We start from the raw sequence: 24,859 nt of genomic DNA, 5'->3' as shown, positions 1-24,859 counted from the left end.
CATAATAATCTTTGCCACGGTCATGGCTTTCCTGGTATGGTAGATGAACCTGGAGCAGGTGCATGTTGGAGTTAGCATTCTTTGCGCACACCTGACGGGACCATAATCTGTATTCCACTACCCACCCTTTTTCCTGTCTGCTTTGGGTCTTGACTGGATTTGCGATAGTGAAGGAACTGGAGAAGCAGTTTTTCCACATGTCCCCTTATACCCTTGGAGCTCGGGGGTGCAGGTGCAGACGTACAGACACAACTTGCAAATTGTCTGGTCTCTGGCACAAGGAACATGGGCGTACCCATGTTTGGAATACAGCTAGGGACCATACATGTCAAAGAACTTCCAGTTACAGCTGAGTAACCTTCATATCTTGCATTCCTTTTGGTGGCCCTGTGCTTAATGTCTCAGGTTCCTACACTGAAGTGCAGGTGGTTATATGCTAGGTTTTTTTTTTTTTTTTTTTTTTTTTAGAGACGGAGCTAATAGGTATGAGAGATTCAAGAGGTTTCATTGTTAGTCATAAATTGTTTTGTACATGCCAGTCAGCCTAATTGTTTGCCCAGAGCAAATAAGATAGCGCTCCCTATGGCATAAACTTAAATTTACTTAAGCAGGCAAGTGATGAGGAACAGAGAGCGAGCAGCTGAATAGTGCAGTTAACCCTTTCCCTACTGCAAAGCATTGCAGCTACCTCAAGCTGATGAGTGCTTCCTATGCAAGTATGGAAATCAGAAATCTGTCGTCTGAGACTCTTGATTAACGGAAGTGGGCTAACACTGCATAGGTGTATGTTTGTTTTATAGATAAACTCCATGTGTTAGATTAACCGAAATCCCTTTAATTAACACAACTTAGCTTACAACAACGGTCTCCTGCCTCTCGAGCTTTTAAGTTTAGTTGCTTTTCCTGTGTCTCAAGACTGTGCGACTAGATTTCTTGCTGGGAAGAGTCAGTATAGTGGCCTCACGGTGTCTTGTAAAGTCAAGTTGAATAGCTCTACGGGCTCCATGCGGTGCATGGGTTAAGGTAATCCCGGAGTGTCTAGCTTTTTTCCTTTAGAGCGAAATCCATCCAAAACCACGTTTTAAAAAAAAATTAAGGTTGCAAAGTTAAGTACACAAATCTCGAAATGCCAGAATTAAGGTCCTGTGTGCAAGCTAACTTTGTCCCACTGTAAATATGCATTGCAACAGTGTTAATTAAATGTGTGTACAACTCAGATACTGCAAAAAAAAAAAAATACACATCTCTCCTATAACCTTGCACGTGAGTAGATGGAGGCAGATGCTCTGCAGGAGCCTCCCTCTTCTAGTATGGATTATTTTCATGGATCTCTCCAGCATACATAGAGTAATATGCCAGTACTGCTACTGTGGATGTATAGCTAAAGTCCATAAGAAAACAAATACAGAGCAGCATGTACAGAATACACAGTTGCATGGTTTCTGATATGAAGTGTGTACTTGCACTCATGTGGGATGAACTGCGCAAGTCACTTGTGCCTTTGCCATACTTGAGTAGTACACCCTTCTTAAACACATGCTGACAAAACCTTTGACACCTTTTTATTCCCCCTCTATATCCTCATTAACCTTAACTTGCATTTACAATTTAGAAGTGTGTGTGTCCGTCCCCAGCTATCGCTGGAGACTGCATTGAATCTCATGCTTTAAAGTGTAACCTACTTAGTATATAACTTCCCAGAGAGTTTTACTATCTGCAGTTCCCTAGTTTCCTACCCACTGTTGTCTTCTTCCACCACAGTTCACCAGTTTGCTCAACAAATCAGAGGAGCAAAAGGATGAATCTCCCTCATCTTGGAGGCTTGGTCTACGGAAAACTGGCAGCCACAATATGCTAAGCGAAGCTGCTTCCCGGGAGGCACTGAGAGAGAGAGGTTCCTCCATCTACCGCTCTTCGTCGAGTCCCCGGATTTCTGCATTATTAGACAACAAAGAAAAGGTCTCCTTTCCCTCAAAACAGTTTGCAGTGAATCATATCTGAGGGGTGCTTATCAAGCAGCATCAGTCAGCTTACCCATTTGTATAGCCATCCCACTTTTGAGCGTCATCCCACCGGGTTTCAGTTATGGCCCCTAGTTCGTAATCTCCATAATTTAATACCCCTGTCATTCTTCTTTCATCTTTTTTTCATGTTGCTTGCATTTGTGTTCAGATGCTTTGGTACATTTATACCAGGGGTCAGCAACCTATGGCACGTGCACCAAAGATGACACGCGAGCCAATTTTTAATGGCACACTGTTGCCTGCAGAAGACCCCGGCAAAAAGCAGCGTGCCATTCAAAATCCTGCCTGGCCCGGCCTGCTCTTCTTTGACCCCCGCCCACCGCTCTCTCCTTCCCCTTCCCCCCACCTCTTCCCCCAGTGTGCTGGGTTCCTGACCCTCCTCCTCTCCCTCCCTGCAGCTGATCAGCTGACAGCGCGCTCTCTGCTCTGGGGACCTTGGGGAAGGGGGCGGAATCGGCATATCCCCTTCAGCCCCCTGCTGTGAGCCGCTCAGGGCAGGGGGCTGGGAGCACCCTCACGACTCTAGCCCACACCCCCCAGCCTTCTGCCCTGACCTCTGGCACCACCCCCCACATACCCAGCCCCCGCAGCCTTCTGCCCTGACTCCTGCACCCTCCTCTCACCCCCAGCCCTGACTCCTGCACCCCCCACACATTCCCACCCCCACTATGAGCACCAAACAGGAGCTCCTGCACCCCTCCCCCCACATTCCCACCTGTACCCCTCGCACCAAATGGGAGCTGTCCAGGTAAGCGCTCCACACCCAAACCTCCTGCCGCAACCCTGAGCCCCCTTCCTCATTCTAGCTCCTGGCCAGACCCTGTACCCTAACCCCCAGCCTGCTCCTTCACCCCAGCCCTGTTCTCAGCGCACTCCCACCCTCATCTCAGTGCAGAGAGAGGAAGAGAATGGCTAGAACCAGGGAGAAGGTAGGTACCCTACTCTATGTGGACAGGTCCAGGACCCCAAATTGGCAGCAGGCTGAGCAGGGCCAGCAGCCGGGACCCTGGCTGGCAGGAGCCGGCAGCCGGGACCCCAGACCGGTAGCGGGCTGAGCCACTCAGCCCGCTGCCGGTCTGGGGTCCTGGCCGCTGGCCTCACTCAGCCCGCTGCCGGTCTGGGGTCCTGGCTGCCGGCCCCTTGCCAGCCGGCGTCCCGGCCGCAGGCCCCGCTCAGCCTGCTGCAGGCCTAGGTGAATAGAACCCCAGGCCGGCAGCGGGCTGAGCAGGCCGGTGGTGTAAGATCACCATTTTAATTTAATTTTAAATGAAGCTTCTTAAACATTTTTAAAACCTTGTTTACATACGACAATAGTTTAGTGATGTGATATAGATAGACTTATAGAGAGAGACCTTCTAAAAAACGTTCAAATGTATTATTGGCACGCGAAACCTTAAATTTAAAGTGACTAAATGAAGACTCGGCACACGACTTCTAAAAGGTTGCTGACCCCTGATTTATACTTTCCTCCTGTTCTGAAAAGTACGCCATCTTACTTTCTATGTTGGTAGTTCATGCAAAATTGTTGGAATTCAGCCAAAGCGTTCCTTTTTACCCCTTCCTACCTAAGTTAGAGCCTGCCTAGCAATCCCCCGGTAGTTTGGCATCCCACATACGTTAGTGGGGAATATCTAATCCAGCCAGTGCGTGACCTGTGTTCACAACAGATAATTGTGCTGCTCTGAATCTAAAGTCTTCCCCAGTGTGCTCTTCATCCATTCAGCTCTGCTGCCCATTTACACACGATCTGTCTTAATTTAGAAGCTGCCCTCAACTATTAGCCTCACATTTACCATGCTAGTTGCCAGGGAAGGCAACTCTCTTAAAAAGGACATATGGTAATTCTAGAAAACAGATCTTTTGGGCTATTTCTTGAAATGGTTCCAGGCTGACTCCTCCATGCCAATTTTTAGCTTAGAGCAAAAGCCTTTAAAACTGGCAATTTTGGAAAAAATAAGAACGGACTCTCCCTTAGAAGCAAGAATGGAAACACTGGGTCATGGGGCGCAGACTCACTCAGCAGCACTTCCTGCTGGTTGTCTTGGGGAATTAGCATCCAGCCTCCGGAGCGGCCTCCTTCAGGCCGGTGACTCGCTGCCCCTGGCCCCCATGTCCCTCCCGGACCCTGGTGCCCTTGTCTTGGGTGCTGCCCCCTGGCAGTACGCCCACAGTTCTGGGTCTCCCCCTCCCAGGGGAACCCCCACCCATTATCCCCACCTCGCCTCAGTCTTCGGCTACTGCCAGTCACCAACTAGCCCCCGCTCCCTGGGGCAGACTGCAGTATAAGCCACTCATCGCAGGCGAGGGGGTTTGGTAGCCTCTGCCTACCTGTGGCTGCCCCTGCAACTCCTGTACCAAATAGGCCTTCCCAGGCTTGGAGCCTGGGGCTTTCCTAGGCCCGAGCTCCCCGGCTCCCTTGGCCTTCCCCATCCCTGCTCCCAATCTAGGTACTTTCTCAGCCCTTGCAGCCAGGTCGCTCTCTCTCCAAGCTAGAGAGAGTCTCTTTTGGAACTTCTGGCTCAAAGCCTTTATAGAGCCACCTGGGCCCTGATTGGGGATCCCTGGGATTCGGGGGGAGTCTTGGCCTGGGCTCCCCGAGGCTACCCCTCCAAGGTCACCCGCTTCTTCTCCGTGGCCTCCCAGCCCGGGCTATCTCCTGGACTTGGGCTTCGGCCTTCCTGCGGGCCAGCTTCGCGGCTTCTAACTGCGCCCATAGGTCCTGGTCCCCCAGGCCCTCTTCCCTCAGGGTCTGGGCTCCCACAGTCACCTGTTCTACCCCGACCTGGGCCCAGTCCGTCTGGGTTTTGTCCTCGGCGACGGCCCCCGTGATGGTCTGGGTTCCCTCCATCCTGGTCGCTGCCTCTTTCAGTCTTGGCCCTTCCAGGCACCTCTCCTCAGTTCCCCTGAGGGGGCAGTGCCTCCTTATGTGGCCCTGTTCCCGGCAGCCCCAGCAGCTTCCCTGCCTCTGGGCTGTCTTGGGCCTTTCTTGGTCGCTCTGGCCTGGGCAGGCCCACTGCCTGTGGCCCTTCTGCCCCCAGGCCCAACAGGTTGGCAGCCGCCCAGGTTTCCACACCCGGCGGCCTGCCCGCGGGACCTCTCCTTGTCCCGGTCAGGGCTGCGGCGCCCTATCCCCATAGGGACAGTCCCTTTTCAAATGCCCCGTTTGTCAGCAGGCGTAGCAGGCCTGACGCTCTGCCACCGGCCTCCTGGCCCTCAGCCCCTCACTCCATGTTCTCCGATTCCTCATGAACCCCCCCCTGAGGAGTTGTATCAGGGCCCGCTGCTCCCTAGCCAGCTGCCCCTTCCAAAATCGCTCATGGGCCTCCCAGAGTCTCTTTAGGTCTTCTGCCCCCTTCCATTGGGGCACCGACCCCGGGGCCCAGCCTGGGATGGCACCTGGAGTCTCTGCATAATAAACCCCAGAGTACCCGGGATCCATCGTCCCCTTTTTCTCCACCTTCATCCCTGGGCAATAGTCCCGCTGTCCTCACTCTGTCCCTTGTATTGGGGACGGACTGCTCATGCCTGTATTCTCCACCACTTATCATGGGGTGCAGACTCACCCGGCAGCACCTCCTGCTGGTTGTTTCGGGGAATTAGCATCCAGCATCCAGCCTCTTTCAGGCTGGTGTCTCGCCGCCCCTCAGCCCCGTGTTCCTCCCGGACCCCGGTGCCCTTGTCTTGGGTGCTGCCCCCTGGCAGTACACCCACAGTTCTGGGTCTCCCCCTCCCAGGGGAACCCCCCCCCCACTATCTCCACCTCACCTCAATAGCCCCCTGCTGCTGCCACTTCCCCCAATCAGCTGGGGTTTTACTCCCTGCCCCAGCCCTCTGCAGGGCTTTTCCAACCCCTTCAGGGCTGGAGCGGGTGCTCACCCTACTACACACTGTAATTCAGAGGTGTTGTTGAATGCCGTTGAAGATATAACTTCCATGTGGAATATACAAGATCCTGAAATACTTACTTTTGTTTTTTCCTTCAGGATAAGGACAGCAAAAACTACTTTGCCCCAGTAGCCCCTAGAAGACTAAGTAGTACGGGTGACATAGAAGAAAAGGAAAACAGGTAGGACTTTGACTGAGTTTAAAGCTCAGATTTTATTCTGGTGAAGATTCTGCTGGAATTCAGTCCTTGGAAATGCCTTTCTCCTTTTTCTGTGCTTCATACTTTTCACTCCTTACTCCTAAGCGCACAGGTGTTTGATATGGCTTGAAATCTGGCAACATTTTATTAAAAGTGAATTTAATGGGCCCTTCCCTCAGTACGCGATAGTATCTGCTCCCTAAACTCTTAGATTATTGGCACACTTTCAGAATTTAAAATGTGAAATGCTGCAAACGATGATTATACACAAATCTCTCACCTCCATTGCGATACTATGCAGGTGCCTTCTTGTCCTCTAAAATTAGTCTAAATCTGAGCTCTAGCTGAGACCCCTGCTTATTGTACTGTAACTTGCTCAAACATCTCTTCCATCCCATTTGTTTTTGTCCACCAGTTGCTTCTCGATGTAGCTTAAGTTTGTGAACTCTTTGGAGCAGGGACTCTGCTGTGTGTCTGTACAGTGCCTAACAGGATGGGGCCCCAGTTCTTGTTTGGTTACCCATTGCTGCTGCAATATAAAAATGGAAGCAGCATCTGTCTCATAACATGATTATTTAGGGAGATGCTGCCTCCAGTGGGTTCCTTGCAATGTGATCTAAAGGGAATAAGATTTGAGCTCGGCTTGATTTGTAGAGCCAGCACAAACTATAATTGTTGTGGAGCAGTTACACCAAATAGGCTCTGAGAAACAATTTCACAGCAGTTAGATTCTGTGCTGTTCTTGTTACATCCTGCTTGCCGTGTTCTAGCTTCAATCTCAAACTGCCACCATTATTTGGATCTTAGCTGACCATTTGTATTTGAAATTACAGGAGGGATGACTGATAAAGCTGAGTGTTTTTGAATGGTGCCTCAGACTGTGCTGTACCCAGCTGATTGCTGCTAAGTGTCCCTTGTTCTGTGAGATGGAGGAGGATCAGGCTATATTAGCAGATGGTTGTCACGGTGTACTGTGTGACACAATTTTTCCAGTACTTCTCTTTTAACACCAGCCAAATCAATGCTTCATGGAATGCACTAGAGGCTTGAAGTAAAATAGCATGAATAGCTTGAAATCAAAATCGAAAAATAATTGGGAGCTCTGAAGCGTATTAGCTCATGCTACAAATAGGTTCTGATTCCTAAAGCTGGCGAGAGGGAATTGCCAGAGAACAACGCATAAGATACTTCCAGCGTGGGAGTGAAGGACTTGAGCTCAGATTCTGAACTCCCATTCCCCTGCTCCTTCACACATTAACACTCATAGGGGCATTAATTTGTTTCTGAATCATGGCTCATAGTTCTAGTTGTTGCTAAATGTTTATACTTGCTGCTCCTGGCTTCGAAATCAATAGCCTAAGACTTACCGTATTGGCTCAGGCCATTGATCCGTGGCCTGGTATCCTGTCTCTGGCAGTGACCAGTCCTTGATGTCTCAGAAGATAAAAGGAGAGAGGCAGGGAGACCAAGATCTTTCTAGGTCTAATGCATGAAGTGATTTTCTATAAACAGTCTGAATTTGGCTTAAGTGCTTGTGGTCAGAGACTATGTGTTAACGTGTGTGCAAAACACCATGCATTCTTGTGACATTGAATAAGTAATAAATACTTGGCAATTACTAGAGCTAATTTTAAGGGAAATAATTAATTAAAATGTCCCCATTATCCCTGTGGTGAATCAGGACTGTAACTGGAAAAGGGTTTGTATTGCCTGAATGTGGAGGGCTCTTTGCTCTTCCCACGGGATGTTGAGACTCCAACACTTATCTTCATGCTTGGCAGTGTGATAAACCAAGACAACATGGCTCCAGAGTCTTTTTAAACTGCCATAGTGCTCTCTTCTGCCTCAACAGAGAATCTGCTGTTAACCTAGTGAGGAGTGGCTCCTACACCCGGCAGCCATGGAGGGATGAACCAAAGGGAAACGAAGCCCTCCAGACTGGTGCACCTTCCACCTACGTATCTACCTACCTGAAAAGGTACAGCCTGTTAACATTTAAAATAAATCGCTTACTGAGCGAAACTGAAGTTCTGAACCTGCCAGCCACGCTTTTGAGTGGTTGCTTTCTTTCTAATTGCTGCATTAGAGTGGCTGGCCGTAGTGTCCTCATTGCTTTCCCGCACCCAGCAGCAAACATCCAGGTCTGCTTAGCTTTTTAATTGTAAACCCTGTCATATGAGACTTCTGTTTTCATGGTTTTTAAAACGTTGGGCTAAACGTTAAAAATTGCCTTCGCATAGTTCAGATGCAAACTTTTCCAACAAATTACATGGGTGTAATTGTGTTAGATTGCTAAAAACAAAATTCCTCTTAAGCCGAGGGTGAAGTAGCAGAATTGTAAAATGCAGTCTCGTGGGGGCACTAAACAGTTCTGGGAGCCCGTTTCTAATGGTGTTGCACGTTACTGCACAACTTTGGATAACAAACTATCCAAAAATAACTTGGAGCATTCCTGTTCCTCTTCTCTCCTGTCTGTGCTGCTTCTCTTAAGTCCAAGGCCAGCAGCTGGAGCAGAGAATTAGCGCTCCAGAGTTCATGAGCATTAACAGCCAGACTTACGAGGAATGTGACTGGTATCCAAAATCAGTCAACATAGTCCACTTCTTCTGGCAGCAGGAAAATAGCTTTTATGCAGGTGCATGTGCCACTCTACATAGGCAACTGCTGCTTGCTTATGGGATGGGGAGGCAGAGTCAGGAAAGAAGTTTGCTCTGCATAAAGCTTTTCCCAATTGGCCCTGTCCATTATCATTTTGGAGGGGAGAGGTTCACCTTCCTCTGAAGTAGCTGGCATTGGCTGCTCCTGGACTAAATAGGCCATTCTGACAAATGTTACATTCTAGACTTCTCATGTCAATTGGGAGAGGGAGGAAACTTGCTCCTAGTGAAGGGGGACAGTGAAATTTTCACCTCTGAAGTTGCCTTGTGAAATGCCAGGCCCACTCACAAGTGTGTTGCTTAAAACTTCAGTCTGTAAAACCATCTCTGATCTTTAGTGCAAGGGAAGTAAAGTTTACAATTTTAGATGAGGCTTTTGCCAAGTGCTAGACCCTCAAGCTGAATAATTTGTCCTTAATGTGGTGTAACTCTGAATATATGGGGTGTGGGAGATTCTTGTGAATGTTACCATATTGCATGTGTTCTAGTGTTTAGGGGATGATAGCAAAGCTCAGCCTTTACCTAGGATATGGCTATCTAGCTGCTGAGTAAATGGAGTTATTCATACAAAAGGGGAAGCAGCTGGATATTTTCAAAGCAGGAGCCCTTTCTTGTGAGGCAGTGTTCCATTCCAATGAATTTACATCTATCCTGGGATCTGATGCCGCCAGCCAACGGTTTGTGCTTGTCTCTCACTTGACAGTCAGACAGGTGGCAGCTGGTTGCAAGACTTTCACCTCTGCAGCCAGATTGTCTCTTAGACATAACATAGATGCTGTCACTTTAGCTGACGTGGTTCAGGTCAGTAACGTTACTGAACAACCTCAATTCTGCTGGGATTTTACAACTTTCTTGCTTTGTGCCTCAGCTAATCCAAAATCAGATTTACAAGTAATATTTACCAACCTGCCCCATGGTGCCATGATTAAACTCGGAGGCACTAGCTGAAGCTGGCACTGACCACTTTTGGAATTGCACACAGTCAGGTTATTTCCTATGAAAGGCCTCATTTAAGCATTCATATGAAGGGAGAATACCTTCACATAGTAGGAATAATGTGCAGCTATATGTGGCTACAAAAAACAAGGTGATAACTTGTGCATCTTATGCACTAAGAGTGAACTTGTGATCAGTTTGTATAGTAGTCTCAAACACCCTTCCATTGAAAGTACAGAGAAACAAATGCTAATTATGTATAGATCATGTATGAAATGTTAAAGACATATAGATCGTGAAAGACTCTAGTCTCATACACCAGTGTGTAGCATGAGGAACGGAATCTAATTGTCCTTCACATAAGGTAACATTTTGTCACTAGAAGCTTGACTTCCTGGTACTAAAAAGTCTCTAAAAAGGACTGTAAAATCAATTCCTTCTATCGTAGGACGGGCCTTTAAAATGGACGTGCGATACTTTAATGTAGTTAAGGGAAAAAATCTCCACAATTTTTCAGTACGGCTTAATGAGGAATACAAGGCTGCTCCATGTTGAGACCTTAGTTTTCTTCTTAAGCTCTGCATTTCCCATACACAGTGATGCTGAAAGTGTCATTCCCTTTCCCCATCTGCCCCCCCTACCCCTCCTGTGTGCGCGCAACAGTGGTGAAACAATTCTCAGTGCCCTTTGACAACCAACCATAACACTTCCATTTCCGAGCATAGACTGGCCTTAAAGGTCTAGTTCAGGTCACTTGCTGATGCTAAAACATGCAAGAAATTGACATCGCAAATCAAACAAGTCTAGCATCCTTTGACAGCAACTTGATACTTCAGAGGAAGATGCCAGATGCTCCAAAATGGAATAACCTACTCATATGATCAGCTTCTTCCTACTCCTCCCTAGGCTCTCCTACTTAGGACAAAAATATAGAAGGGGTTTGCCCCATGTAATATAATTGAACATATTTCATTATGCATGAGACACAAAGTGGGTGAGGTAATATCTTTTATTGGACCAACTTCTGTTGGTGAGAAACCAGCTTTCAATAAATCCAGTGTCTTTATTATGACCGTGATTTTTAGTGTCTAGCAAAGTTACGAGTTTAAGCTCCCAGGCTTGGCTTTTGAACATGTTGTACAGGTTTGATCAGTTTTAAATATGTTGCTGTGAGTTTAATTGAATGTCCCCTTGTTCTTGTATTGAGGGTAAATAGAAGTGTCCCAACACCTCTGTCTATACCATTCTTTACTTTAGAGAAGGAATGAGAGATCTACACAGTCCTGATCATTTCAGTCGATTGTTGCATGAAAGGCTTCCCATTAATCACTTTCATTGCGAGTCTCTGGACTTCTATTCCAGATGTGAACGTAGTATTCCATGTACAGTTGAAAAACCAGGTCAGTTTCAGGTTTCATCTCAAATTGTATGACATTGTCTTGCAGAAAATGAAGGGGAAGGGTCAAATTTATTACAGGCAAAGCCAGCAGTGTCTCCTGCTTAAAGTTGACCACCACTTCCTTATATTATATATACCCTAATAACTTTGGTTAAAGTTCAGCATTTGGGCTGAAATTTTGCATGTAAGGTATCTGCCTTCTGGCTGATTTTTTTTCTTTTTTAAACTTTTAGCTGTTTCTGAGCATGAGACTAGAGAAATATGTTTTGTCCATGTTAGAAAAAATTTACAGTTTCACTAAGAAGCTTTAGTATCCCCATGCTTTGCAGCATCGACTCAGCTGGCCTTTGTGTTGGGGATATGCCTCTTGCTGTTCCTGAGAAAATCTACCCAAATTAGAAGTCTTTGGAAAAATCCCATTTTGTACATGCTCAGTAGACTTCAGCAGCTATGTAGTCCTGGGCTGGAGCATGATGGATATTATGAAAAACTTTTTCACTAGAAGGGTGGTGAAGCACTGAATGGGTTAACTAGGTAGGTGGTGGAATCTCCTTAGAGGTTTTTAAGGTCAGGCTTGACAAAGCCCTGGCTGGGATGATGTAATTGGGGATTGGTCCTGCTTTGAGCAGGGGGTTGGACTAGATGACTTCCTGAAGTCCCTTCCAACCCTGATATTCTATGATGCTCAGTAGTTTTATGAGGATGATGTGTGTGCAGTTCAGCCACATGAGCTGGGAGGAGCTCAGTGAGGGTGGAATCTTCAGAGATTTTTAGCTGCAAAGCTCCATGACTCTAGTGCTCATGTGCAAACTGTCTTTTTTCAGAAGCTTGTAACTTAGCCAAATTTGGGTGGATTTTCTTGAACAGCAAAAGGGACGTCCCTGACACAGTCCACCTCCTTGTCAAATGTCAAGTCCCTGCTTCAAAGCACAGAGGTGCTAGAGATTCTCAGTGAAATAGTTGTAAGAATTTTTTAACATAATTCCCTAACATCATTCTTGCATATGGTTGAACCATTTTGGCTGAAATGTTCCAAAAATATCCAGTCTCAGGCAGATACCCTGCATGGAAAATTTTAGCCCAAACTTAAATAAGTTTGGCAAACTTCTAAACAACTGGAAACAGGGTCAGGCAACTTCTGCTTACGTCTATATATACCTTCCTTGGGTTAAGTGATTTGATCCTCTGTTATTGTCTCCACCTTTCCCCAATGCTTGAGAACACTACTGGTGGTGCCAGTGGTGCTGCTTCAGGTGGGAGCAGGATTTTCCTTGGTTTTGCCTGTTCTCTGAACTTCCCTGATTCACTTCCATCCCCTTATTCTCTCCCCTAGACTTACAGAGCAGAGCCATCGTTGCATCATTGATATATGTCCAGAGTGTTCTCTTTGATGCCCTCTTCATGGTCAAATGTCTCTTGCATTCATTTTTCTGAGATTTAAATATTCCCCCTCCAATTCACCTAAGGGCCTGTGGTGGTCAGCCACTGGTTAACCATGCGCTGAAGGGAGTGATCTTGTGATGTTTTACAGTGCTTCATTTGGTAGAAGTAGTGACCTCAACAGTCCCTACATTTCAGCCAATCGTAATACATCTGCTACCTCACCCACTACCATTGGTTCATCTACCTCATTGGGCACCCAGTGGCAACCCGCCTCTTCCTGTCCTACATCTCTTAGTGCGAACACTACTGCATCAGTCCGCCAGTATACCAGGTAAGGGCTCTGGGCTCATTCAGAGAACGCTGTAGAATGCTCATGTCCTTAACAGAGACACACAGTTCTGGGGTTGGAGGTTCTGAATTCTAAACTGGTGGGAAATCATTCCGTGATATGATGAGCTCCTGACCAGTGGGTGCTGATGAGGCATTTCCGTTGAAAAAGTGCATATATTGTGTGTTAACAATGCATACCGTTAAGACTGCATACACAACCTTAGATTTGTCACTTAGAATCATAGAATATCAGGGCTGGAAGGGACCTCAGGAGGTCTTCTAGTTCAACCCCCTGCTCAAAGTAGGACCAATCCCCAATTTTTGCCCCAGATCCCTAAATGGCCCCATCAAGGATTGAACTCATAACCCTGGGTTTAGCAGGCCAATGCTCAAACCACTGAGCTATCCCTCCCCCTCAATCATGTTGCACTAGCCATCCGTACCGGGCCCAAGCCAGGGAAGCTAATGATCTAACTAGCGGACCAATTGGTGATGAATCCTGGGTACATGCGCACCTAAGGCATGTTGTGCAGATACACTAAGGAAGGGAAGCCTTTTCTCCTTTTGTTTTTGAAACTTCAGGTGAGTGATGCCCTCTTGCATTTGGTCCAGCCTTCCAAACCCATGGGCTGTCTCCTTCATCGGACCTTGGGTTTACTCCACCTTGGTTTTGTTCTGTAGTGATACAGAAATAGCGTTGCTTGCTTGCTTTGTCTTTTTGAAAGGAACGGTGCTGCCTGTTGCTTCATAAGCATAATTGGCTTTCCTAGGCACTACAGAGAACCACGTTTAAAATTAGGGCTATTTTGTTTGGAAAAACAGCTGTCTTGGAATTTCCTATTTTTAACAGGTGTAAGGGTTCTAGTTCTCCTAACATGAGCCAGTGTAATTATAGGCAAGTTATCCTGACATCAGTCCTGGGCAAAATAATGGAAATGATAAAAGGATTCAAATAATAAAGAATTAAAGGAGGGGGGGAAATAATCAATACTAGTCAACATGGTTTTATAGAAAACAGGTCACTTCCTGACTTATGGTTAACCATGCATCCTTATTTTTCTAGGTAGCTCTTCTTTACAGCATGTGTAATTTCTAGTGCCACTGAGGTTTTGTTTTTGAATTGCAGGAGCTTTGAGACCATCCCTCCTCCTGCTTATTGACCAATTAAATTCCCTCAGATTTTCCAGTCACTTCTACAACTATCAGCAGTGATGTCAGGAATATTTCCTCCTACTGTTTATCCTTCTAGACATCCTTAAAAATGCCATTCTTTTGACATTCCATCATGCCATTATATTCAGAGAATTGAGAAAACTTGTTCATACCTTCTAATGTTTCCTTGAAGGTATTGGGTCTCTAAGCCAATTGAGTTCACTTGCTTTGTATCCCATTATGTGTTGTATGTTTCAGAGCCCCATACTGGAAACAAACTGACTCTACTGTAGAGAAAAATACAGAGAACATCTTTGCTAGCACTCCACTAGGTGTAATCACAAATCGCACTGTACTCAGCACTGCCAACGGTGTTACATCTGCCAACGCCACGTCAGCTACTGGAACAGACTCAAATGGAGAAGCCAGGGAGCGAAGAAGGTTAGTGATCAGAATGATGGGGCACTACATCTGTGGTGTGGGCAGATAAGAATTTATAGAATCATTCTTTCTGGGTGGTGCTTGGTGTTAGTTAGAAGACTTCAGTGTCTTAGGCCTTTCTGCAAAGACAAACGCTGATGCCAATTGCAGTGGTGTTGTGTGGTGTGGACACATCTCTGCAGTGAACTGTGGTCTAAGACATGTTCGTTCCACAAAACAAACAGCAATAACAACCTACAGCTACAATCACAACAATCTAGACCTGGGCATGGGAGGAGGAGGAAAGGGAATAACTAAGCAGAAGCTGAATTTTGATACGGTCGCTAGACAGTCGGTTGTGCTCTAGGAGTAGCTGCGTTTTAAAAAAACTGCTGCAAGCATGAGGCTGCTGTTGCCGTTTTCCTTTTCATGGAATTGTTTTAAGATTGGCAGGAAATAAGGCTGGGGTAGCCAGTTTCAGGTGCAAGGGAAGATTTTCTTTAGAAAAGGGTAGTGCAGAGCATCGAATTAGCACTATTCCTTCAGGCAAACAGGTGAAATGTGCCAGGACAGTCTTACAGTGGCATCAGGGTCAAGTAAATATTAATAAAAAAGGCACAATGCTGATTTGCATATTTCTAAATAGCACCCTGGTTTTGACTAGTTACTGTCAACGGGAGAAGAATGTTTAAAGCAACTAGACTCTTGTAAGCTAAAGCAAAACTTTCCCTTCAAATTCCCAGCCCTCCTGAGTGGGGAACTCTGTGCTTGGCTCAAAAATGAAGGAGGGGAAAGGATTATAATGGAAATTGTTAGATTGTTTACCACAGCCAAAGTCTGTATCACTAGAGCCCTGCAAATCTGTAGATATCTGCTTCACATCCTTGGACAATTTTTGCGGATAGTGGATCGGATGCGGATACAACCGTGCAGGGTTCTACTCACCAGCGGCGCCTGGCCCGCAACGTCCGGCTGGGGTAGCCTGGGAGGCACAGCGTGCTCGGGGCCAGTGGCTGGGGCTGGGCGGCAGGTTGGAGTCGGGGTTGTCCAGCACCTGCTCTCCGCGTTGCTTCCTGTCCAGCAGCTCAGGCCCCTCGGGCAGCGCCAGTGTCCCCACCATGGCCCAGCCCGGTAGCACTGGCCACACTCCTGGGCCCAGCCCGCTGGCTCCTGGGCAGCAGGGCCCGCCCCCGGCCATGAGGATTGTAGCAGGTGAGGCTCCAGCACTCCCACCCCTCCGCCCCACTTTGATGCAACACGCACTGCTGCTGCCGTCACTTGCGAGCCCCCGGGAGCAGCATGTGATGCCCCTCCATGCTGCCCCTTCTCCTCACGACCCTGCCCCCGCACTGCCCCTTACCTGCATTCCCCACCCTCACGCTGCCTCTTCCCTGCAAGACCACCCCCACTCACTTCCTTCTCCTCCAGCCCCCCAGCCCTTGTGAGATGGCTTGCTGCCGCAGGTGCGGATATAGGTAAAAGATGGCTAGTGGATCACGGGTCGGATTGTGGGTTGTTCCTGGCAGATGCTGATCGGATGTAGATCCACATTTTTTTTATCCACATAAGGCTCAGTGTATCACTTCATAATGCCACCCATTCTGTGTTCAGCCACAGGAGCATCAATGAGAGAGCAAGTAGTAACCTCTTCCTCCTCCTGCTCTTTGCTTCAGCTGCAGTCAATCTGAGAAGGGGAGGCAGAAGGCACTTCCACTCTTAAGCCATCAGTTCCTCCGTGGCAGGGCTGTGGAGGTGCTCCGAGCTCTACGGGTCTGTGGTATTGCAATGTCGTAGAGGCTCTAGACTCCTTACAGGAGACGCGAGCCCCACAACACACCAGGCTCCTGGTTCTCTTTGGAGCATTTTTTTTTCCTTTCTAGCGTTGGACTATAATTTTGGCATTTGCAATTAAAATAAACTATTGCAATTGCACTTTTCTGCGCCTCCTTTTGGCTAACGATGTATTCACTAATGGCACAGCTTCCATTCTCCTGAGGGATTTGAGTACTTCCAGTTTGAGTTCGATCCTCTTAGGTTCAGGGACGTTGAATTCTATACATATGGTGTGGAGTTTGTGATTCAAAGAGCAGAACTGGCCAGATTAAAGGACCTTCCAAATCTGGGAGTAGATACATACATGAGGTCCACACATGATACATACATGAGGTCCACACATGATACATACATGAGGTCCACACATGATACATACATGAGGTCCACACATGATAGATAAAATTTTGAGCCTGGCTTTTCCCCTCTACCCTAGCAGTTATTATATTAACCACTTCGAACAAACAGGATATCCTTAGCAATTAGCACATCTTCTGGAATGCTATCCAGTATACCAACATTTAGGGCATGGCTACACTTGCAGATGTAGAGCGCTTTGAGCTAAACCAGCCTTCAGAGAGCGCCGTAGGGAAAGCGCTGCGGTCTGTCCACGCTGACAACTCCAAGCGCACTGGCATGGCCACGTTTGCGGCACTTGCAGCGGCATTGGGAGCGGTGCATTGTGGGCAGCTATCCCAGCATGCAAGTGACTGCACCATGCTTTTCAAGTGGGGGGGAGGGGGGAAGTATGACAGGGAGTATGTTTGTGTATGTGTTGGAGAGTGGGTTTTTGGGGGGCTGAGAGCATGTGAGCATGCTGTCTTGTAAGTTCAGACAGCAGCAGACCCCCTTCCCCCCCGCCGCCTCTCTCTCTCTCTCTCTCTGACACCCCCCCCCCCATTCCATAATGGCTTGCTTTGTCTCGGAGCAGATAAGTAGCCGGCTGTCAGAAATGGAGCTTTCAGAGGGCCTATCCGCATTCCTGCAGCGATTCAAAAACAATGACAAGAGTGGCCACTTGACTTAAGGGGATTATTCAACGTTTCCGGAGGTGATCAGAGCGCAGTAATGCAACACCTCGTTCACACTGGTGCTGCGGCGCTCCAGCGGGGGCGCAGCAAACGTTATTCCACTTGCCGAGGTGGAGACCAGCAGTGCTCTAGCCGCGGAGTCAGAGCGCTCTGCATGCCTTGCCAGTGTGGATGGGTAGTGAGCTAGTGTGCTCAGGGCTCCTTTATTGTGCTGTAACTTGCAAGTGTAGCCAAGCCCTTAAAGTACCTTTTAGACTTTCCCATTTTAGCTAACAGACCAGTGTTTGTTTCAGACTTTCCCAGTGCAAGGGGTTTTACATTTTCCTCAGGGAGCATATCTGTTTCCCTAACCAGGTCTTTTCTGACCAAAGAAATCTGGGTGTTAGTCTCTCTCCAAGCTTGGCGTGCCTTGCCAGTCACCTTGGCATCTTTAACTTTTTATCAGCCTCCCAATGAATCAGACTGTACAGAGTTCACTAGCATCTCTTCAGGCACCCCTACAAGGCCCGAGTCTTAAGGTAGTTGCTGACCTGGGCTGGTATTGGGATTCCCCAGCATAGGGCAGTCTCTTGTCATGTGCTCAGTGGAGCCACATGAATAACACTTCCTTGGACCATCTTCCTGTGATAGAGACTTGTAACTGTGATTATGCAAAGGGGATCAGTTCTGGGGTCGTGGGAGCTTGGGCCCCTCCTATGCCCCAGGCTTTTGTGCTTCCATCAGTGGTTTTTACTCACTGGATGACCTGGTCTGTACATAGGTTGTGGATCTTGCTGATTCCTATTGTACAGTGCCTAAGGGTTTATCCCAAATGGTTCTCTGATCTCCTGAGAGTATATTATTCAGGAAAGAGTGCAAAAAGTTCAAATAACTGGTCACAATTCTCTGTGCCTTTACCCATTTTTTCATTGCATCACATATTCTATACACACATTCTCTGACTTATCTTGCTGTGCTTTTTGGGATTCCTGAATCTTAACCTATACACTTCGGGGGTGATTGGAAACCTTTGCAACACAGCTTTTTAAAATTCTGGGTATTTCAGAGTCTCTTTGATGTCCATCTCATTAAATACTTGTAATGCACTCCCCAAGAGTTTGGATCGAGGGTGGGCACCCTCTTGTTTTCCAGAATAGTATGCAGTCCACATTCTTTCAACAGTGGTGAGATATTCGTCAGTACAGTTTGTCTTGCCTGGGTGACTGGGGGGGGGGGGGGGGGAAAGAGTGTCACCCACTGCTTGAAGGGCCTCCTCCTTTAGTTCCCATATATTGATCTCATGCTGGCATTGCTTCTTTCTCACCTTGCTCTGGTTTGAAAGGTTTCCAGCTGCGGTTTTATTCTCTCCAGCTGTAGCCATTCTGGATTCAGTTGTAGGCTTGAAAGTTGGTTTCTACCCAGCTCTGCAGCTTCTGGGTCCTTGGGGAACTTGGCTGCCCTTCATGGTGCCTGTCATAGTCCATGAGAAGCGTTTTCAAATCCTCTTCTCACCGTTTTCTGCAGGAAAAAAGATAATCTGCACTCAACTCTAACTGCCTTCTGGTGGGCTTACCACAGGGGTGGGCAAACTTTTTGGCCCGAGGGCCACATCTAGGTATGGAAATTATATGGTTGGCCATGAACTCTCACAAAATTAGGGGTTGTGGTGTGGGCTCTGGGGTGGGGCCAGAAATGAGGAATTCAGGGTGCGGGAGGGTGCTCCGGGCTGGGACCAAGGGGTTTGGAGGGCGGTAGGGGGATCAGGGCTGGGGGAGGGGGTTGGTGTGCGGGAGGAGGTCAGGGGTGCAGGCTCTGGGCGGCGCTTACCTCAAGCAGCTCCCAGAAGCAGTGGCATGTGTGTGGCCCCCCCCCCGCCACTTCTACGCAGAAGTGCAGCCGAACGGCTCTGCGTACTGCCCTGTCTGCAGGCTCTGTCCCCGCAGTTCCCATTGGCGGGGGCAACATGTGGATTCCCCTGGCTGCCTCTATGTGTAGGAACCAGAGTGGGGACGTGCCGCAGCTTCCAGGAGCTGCACGGAGTGGGGCAAGCCGCAGACCCTGCTCCCCGGCGGGAGCTCGAGGGCCAGATTAAAACATCAGGAGGGCCGGATGCAGCCCCTGGGCTGTAGTTTGTCTGCCCCGGGCTTAGCATATACTACTTTGCTCATCCTGCCTTTTCTGCTGTTCTGTTCCCTGATCCTTTCCTTTGCTCTATTTCCATTTCCCAAAACAAACAGAAAAAAACTGTAACCTCTCCTTCTCTATTCTCAACTTTCTCACTTGTGAATCTCAGTCTAATTTACCAGTGCTTGGGAGCGTGATCTCTAGCAAACCAGCAAATTGTGTATAAATCCTGTCAGTGTGGCCAGTGTGTTGGTTCCTCATGCCGCCCAGGACTTAGTTACTCCTTGCCTCAGTGAGAGACCCCGACTTGGTTGTGGTTAACTGTAGTCAGTTTCCTGATAATACTGCTAGCCATCCAGACAATCTCCTCTGGGCTCTGCCAGCCCTTACTTTCTTATAGGTAACAAAAGGTATACCCCAGGCCCCTCTGAAAACGTCTCCTGCAGTGTTCAGCCCACGACTGGACACTCTCAGAAATGGACATGTTTGCTGTCCCCAACAGGAACAGTATGTACATCAGCTTCTTTGATTCAGCTGAGGAGTTGCACTTTTATTTAACACCACAGCACTGAGATGTATCTATAATAAAAACATAAATACGTTTATTAACCAAGAACAAAGATTCAAAGCTTCAAATAAATAGTAAGAATATTGGAAACAGAATGGTTACCTGAATAAAACAAAATGTAAAATGCCGTCCCAGTTCTACACTTATTGATGGTTACCTTTCTTCTTTTATGAAGTAGATTTTCTCCCAAGGATTCAGTTTTTGACAGAGCTGCTAGTTTTCAGTCGAAACCATGATCCAAGTGTTCATGAGTATATGCCACACTCTTCAAGGAATTTCCTCAGTAAATGAATACCACGATGGCTTTTTTTTTAATCTCCTTATATTGTTTTGACCCTGAGTCAGGATAAACCTCCCCATCCCACCATGGTTCTCGTCCTGAGGTGCTGACTCCAAGGTGCCTTCACATCTTCCTGTTGACTTGAAATGCAGATGTAACTCTCGTTTTGTTTGGTTTACAATGCTTAATCTACATATGAATCTAGGTAGACATGTGAACATACATCCCTTTGCCTGGCAAAACCAGCTTTTCACTTCTGCTGGGGAATAACAGATGGATTACAAACTATAAGGAATATTTTCAGTATATAGTCATAACTTCTAAAATATATTCAGTATTTACAACAGTATTAATGACCAGTATGATCCTGGCTTTCGTTTAAGATCTCACATGATACTCTTTATAAATAGATAATGTGATAGCAAAGTGTTCAGGTATAGCGAGTTTCAGGCCTGATAAGAGGTACTGTGGTAGAACAGTGAACACTTTGCCAGCTAGCATTGAGGGTTTCTTAAGGTCACATGTTATCACTAGGCTTCAGAGTTAATGCCATGTTTTGATGAAAGGGGACCGTGGCCCTTCTTTCAGATACTGTAGACTATCTAAGCCCATATCCCATCAGTTCATATTTAGACTTTTCTTTGCAACAATAAGGGCTGAAGCTTATGTTTGGCGGAAAAAATGAGAACTTGCAGTTTGTAAAATCTGAATCTGTCTCAGTGGCCAGACTGATCCGTTGAGTGAGCTGGACCCTGCGCTTAGGTGGGAGTTAGGCACCAACTGGCTAGACCATGTTAAATGAATTTTATCTGAATGGAAACTTAACCATAGTCAATTGCAGCTACACAGCCTTCAAGTTCATCCCCATTAGCTTGCATAGAGTGCTTTGTAATGCTGTCATTACTGTGAATACTCCATTGTGGGATATTGTGGAGACTGGTCAAAGTGCACTGTGCTGATTTGACAGTATGCAGTGCCGTTGGGGAGATAAATCTGCCAAGATATCTGAGTGATTGGAATTAGACAGTCAAGGCTAAAAAGTTAATTTTATTGCAAAACCAGTACACACAAATGTTGGGTCCTTTTAGGTGTCTTGCATTTTTATTCGTAAGCCATCTTTTAAATCTGTTAATTATAAAAAAGAGAAACCCCCAAATCCTAGCCCCATCTCCACTCGCTGCAGATTCAGACGCAGCATTGCACCAGTGGGTTCAAGCTGCCTCATTTGTTAATAATGTGGAGTCTTGTGACAGCAGGGATACCGGAACAGTTACTGCTTGCAGGTTTTGAACTAGGGTTTGGGAATGGCAGAAGCTGGTGGGGTCACCTCAGTGGAAAAACACTGATTGGCAAAGAAACCGGTTTGTTAAAAACGGAAAATGGCAAACAGTTGTCAGGGAAGCATTATATGGATTTCAGCTCCCAATGGCAGCTGTTGCAGCAGCATTCTAGTCTGGTACAGTGTTTCCAAAGCTCCACGTTCCTCTTAGCAACAATAACATGTAAACAAGCCCCCTGGATAATATTAGAACAGGGAGATACCTCCACAAGGTACTGCCTTAGACTCTCTGAAGTCAAAAGATTAAAGTGAAACACTTTGTTAGGTTTAGGAGGAATGACTAGACAAGTGGTCTGGGATGCTCTTCTGTCTCCTCTCAGGTGGCACACCTCTGTCTTGAATGCTGGCTTGCTCTGCTGTCTCTCGCTGTGTCTTTGCCACCTGGTTCTTCTGGCTACCAAAACGTTGCAATTGGCAAATGCATCACAAACCCTGCATCTTTCCTTTAAAAGCTCTCGAATCCATATGAGGATTATCCTATGCAGTTGGAATGTGCTGTACCAAACGGCTACCCGTGTCCTATAAGATAGCTGATTTTAGATACAGGTATATGGTAGTGTCCCCTTAATTCTGCTGCTGCAGTCTGTGGCTGAGCCTACTAGTTGGAAAGATGCCCTGCCTCCTATGCGGCTAGTACTTTTGCCAGCTGATTTTTCATGGAATTAGAGAAGTTGGAGATCACCTGTCAGGCTGCCTAAATTATTTCCTGCTAATGCAGGATTGCTCCCTATTGTAAAATCTTTGTCCAGTCTAGGCCAAACTGTGTAAATAAAATTCTCTAAAAGGCATGGATTACAGGTTTATGGAAGCAGTATATAAAAATCTCACATCTAAGTCCTTCCCCTTCATATGCAAGGCTAATTGATCACCCCTCCTGGGTTTGTGCTCTGCCATGGATGGTAAGGACTCCCATAGCTTTTCCTGTTAGAGCTGCAGGCATGGTACTGGTCAAGTGATTGTTTTTCTGAGATGCTATGATGACCCTTACTGCCCATGAAAGATCTTTACACGGCTGAGAGGCCGTCCCTCTGCTGCTGTTACAATGATTTCTCTCAACTGTTACCAGTTTTTTTTATCACTTTTTCCCAAGGAACTGTGTCCGCCCCTTCACTGTGGTGCTCACTACCCCTCACAGCCTTACCTTGCATTGAGCATCACAAGTGGTGGCCATGTTCTCCTCAACCCCCACCAGTCTGAATGCAGCCCACTTGTTCTGAGTCCAGTTACTAATGTCCATTGTAGATGGACATGACTTTCTGGAAGATCTTGGCAGTCCTGTCTCGCTGTTAGATTTGTCTGGTATTGCTGTGAGATGTCAGGCCCCAGAACAAGCATTGCAGGGGTCTGGACTTCTCTGAAGCCTTCCATCAAGCAGGGCTGATTCAGATGAGGTTGCTAAACCTTCAGCTATAAGGGGCCACACCCTCCAGGGACTGGCTGAAAAGCGTGTGTGGAGTGGACCACTTGTAGTGAAGTGCCATGTGGTGAGAGAGATGAGCTTCCCCTAGGATTTCTTGAAAGGATTCGGGGGGGGCAAGCCCCTTGCCTACAGTACAAAAAAGTCTTGCTGGACAGCTGTGCTGGCAAACCCTCCTGGTTCGACACATACGGCTTCTGAGTTTCAGCTTTACCTGATGAACCCTAATAAATACCTTGATTCAAAAATAATAATAATAATAATAATAATAATGAAATAAGAGGAGCTGGTTACTTGTATCTAAGGCCTTGTCTACACAGAGCATAATGTGGACTATGGTGGTATGATTTCTAAAGCATGTTGTTGTGTTGAATGTTAATTGGTCCATGTAGATCCTCCTGGTGTGCGCTGAAGGTTCCCTAGTGTGCTTTAACATAGTGCTGATTAAAACAGCGGTACATTAAAGGGATCTAAGGAACATTACAAAGGGGGGAGGGATAGCTCAGTGGTTTGAGCATTGGCCTGCTAAACCCAGGGTTGTGAGTTCAATCCTTGAGGGGGCCATTTAGGGATCTGGGGCAAAAATTGGGGATTGGTCCTGCTTTGAGCAGGGGGTTGGACTAGATACCTCCGGAGGTCCCTTCCAACCCTGATATTCTATGATTCGTTATAGTACATACTATTGTAACGAGTGCATTTAATACACATGACTCAGTACAGTATATACAGAGGGCCTAAACCCCCCCCAATTTTGGACATCTTCATAAAACTCAAATTGCTGAAAATAACCCCCCTGAATGAATTTAATAAACGCCCCAAAACCAGAAGCCCTACTTACGCAGTTCCCCAAGAGAGACAAGCCATAGCAGCAAAAGCACTTCAGTTCTGGTGTAAGTGCATCTGCACTAAAGCTTATACAGGCACTACTATGCTGATTACACCTGACTTCCTTTTTAACCGGCATAGCTCTTCTGGTACAAGTTATAAGTGTAGACCAGGCCTTTGAGCACCTGGTAGTGATAGTCATTTAAAGGGGCATCTCTGACGTTGAAATTTAATCAGTTTATGCAAGAATTAGGAGTAGTTTAGTTTACTGCTCCTGTCCCTCTCTAATTCCCCTGCTAGTTGGTGTTGGTTTTACAATCAGTTTCCTATTTTGTAACATAATTTTCTTTCCAGTGTTCCCCTATGAAAGACGCGTCAAAATGGGGGAAGGTGTTGACTGCACAGAGCAAGCTGATGGTGTATAATCAGTTTCAGACGAATGGTAAAATGGTTGCTTTCCCTTATTTTTTTGAATAAGCGTTGCAACGCTTCAGTGAAGGCACTGCCTATGCTGACAGGAGAACCCCTCCCCGAGAGGCAGTAGCTAGGTTGACAGGAGAATTCTCCAATTGACCTAGCACTGCCTACACCAGGAGTTTAGCTGCATTGCTCAGGGGTGTGGATTTTTCACACCCCTGAGCGATATAGTTATACCAACCTAATTTTTGAGTGCAGACCAGGCCTAAGTCGCAGGATCAGTGTGAATGACAGTGTTGGGCCTGTGTCTTTCAGGGCTTTGGGGAAAAAGTCCTGGCATTGTTTGCTCCCTCCTATTCTAACATCACACCCTGCTCTTTAAAGAGAGTGCAAGTCTCTCAGGTAGACTTTTCTCAAGGGAACAAAGAAAGTTGACTATCACTGGGTAAACATCTCTGGCAGATGCCTTCTCTTTCCTCCTTTCCTTTAATTCCAAAGAGTTCCAGGGATCCATTTGCTAATTAAAGCAGCATGTAGATAGCTAAATAAGTTCTGTAATCTATATTAATAACTGAACCCATGCCCTCCTTCGTCATTGCTGTTAGAAGAGCAGATTTTGGCAAGACCATTGTACCTCGTGATTCTTGTTTTGTCCAGAGTCAGA

At 46.8% G+C, this 24,859-nt stretch overlaps 1 protein-coding gene across 7 annotated transcripts in view; it reads left to right on the top strand.

Moving 5' to 3' along the window:
- Positions 1-24,859, top strand: part of PPP1R12B (protein phosphatase 1 regulatory subunit 12B) — a 172,442-nt gene that overhangs the window by 69,203 nt on the left and 78,380 nt on the right. For all 7 annotated transcript variants that reach the window (XM_074936069.1, XM_074936065.1, XM_074936067.1 and 4 more), the window contains 5 exons: positions 1,762-1,959; positions 6,008-6,090; positions 7,961-8,086; positions 12,632-12,814; positions 14,224-14,406. In XM_074936069.1, the coding sequence (XP_074792170.1) occupies positions 1,762-1,959; positions 6,008-6,090; positions 7,961-8,086; positions 12,632-12,814; positions 14,224-14,406 (773 nt within the window). The remainder of the gene's footprint in view (positions 1-1,761; positions 1,960-6,007; positions 6,091-7,960; positions 8,087-12,631; positions 12,815-14,223; positions 14,407-24,859) is intronic.

The sequence above is a fragment of the Natator depressus genome, chromosome 21 (genome assembly GCF_965152275.1).
Source record: "Natator depressus isolate rNatDep1 chromosome 21, rNatDep2.hap1, whole genome shotgun sequence".
In the NCBI taxonomy this organism is placed as follows: Eukaryota; Metazoa; Chordata; order Testudines; family Cheloniidae; genus Natator; species Natator depressus.
This window is presented reverse-complemented; position numbering and strand designations above follow the sequence as displayed.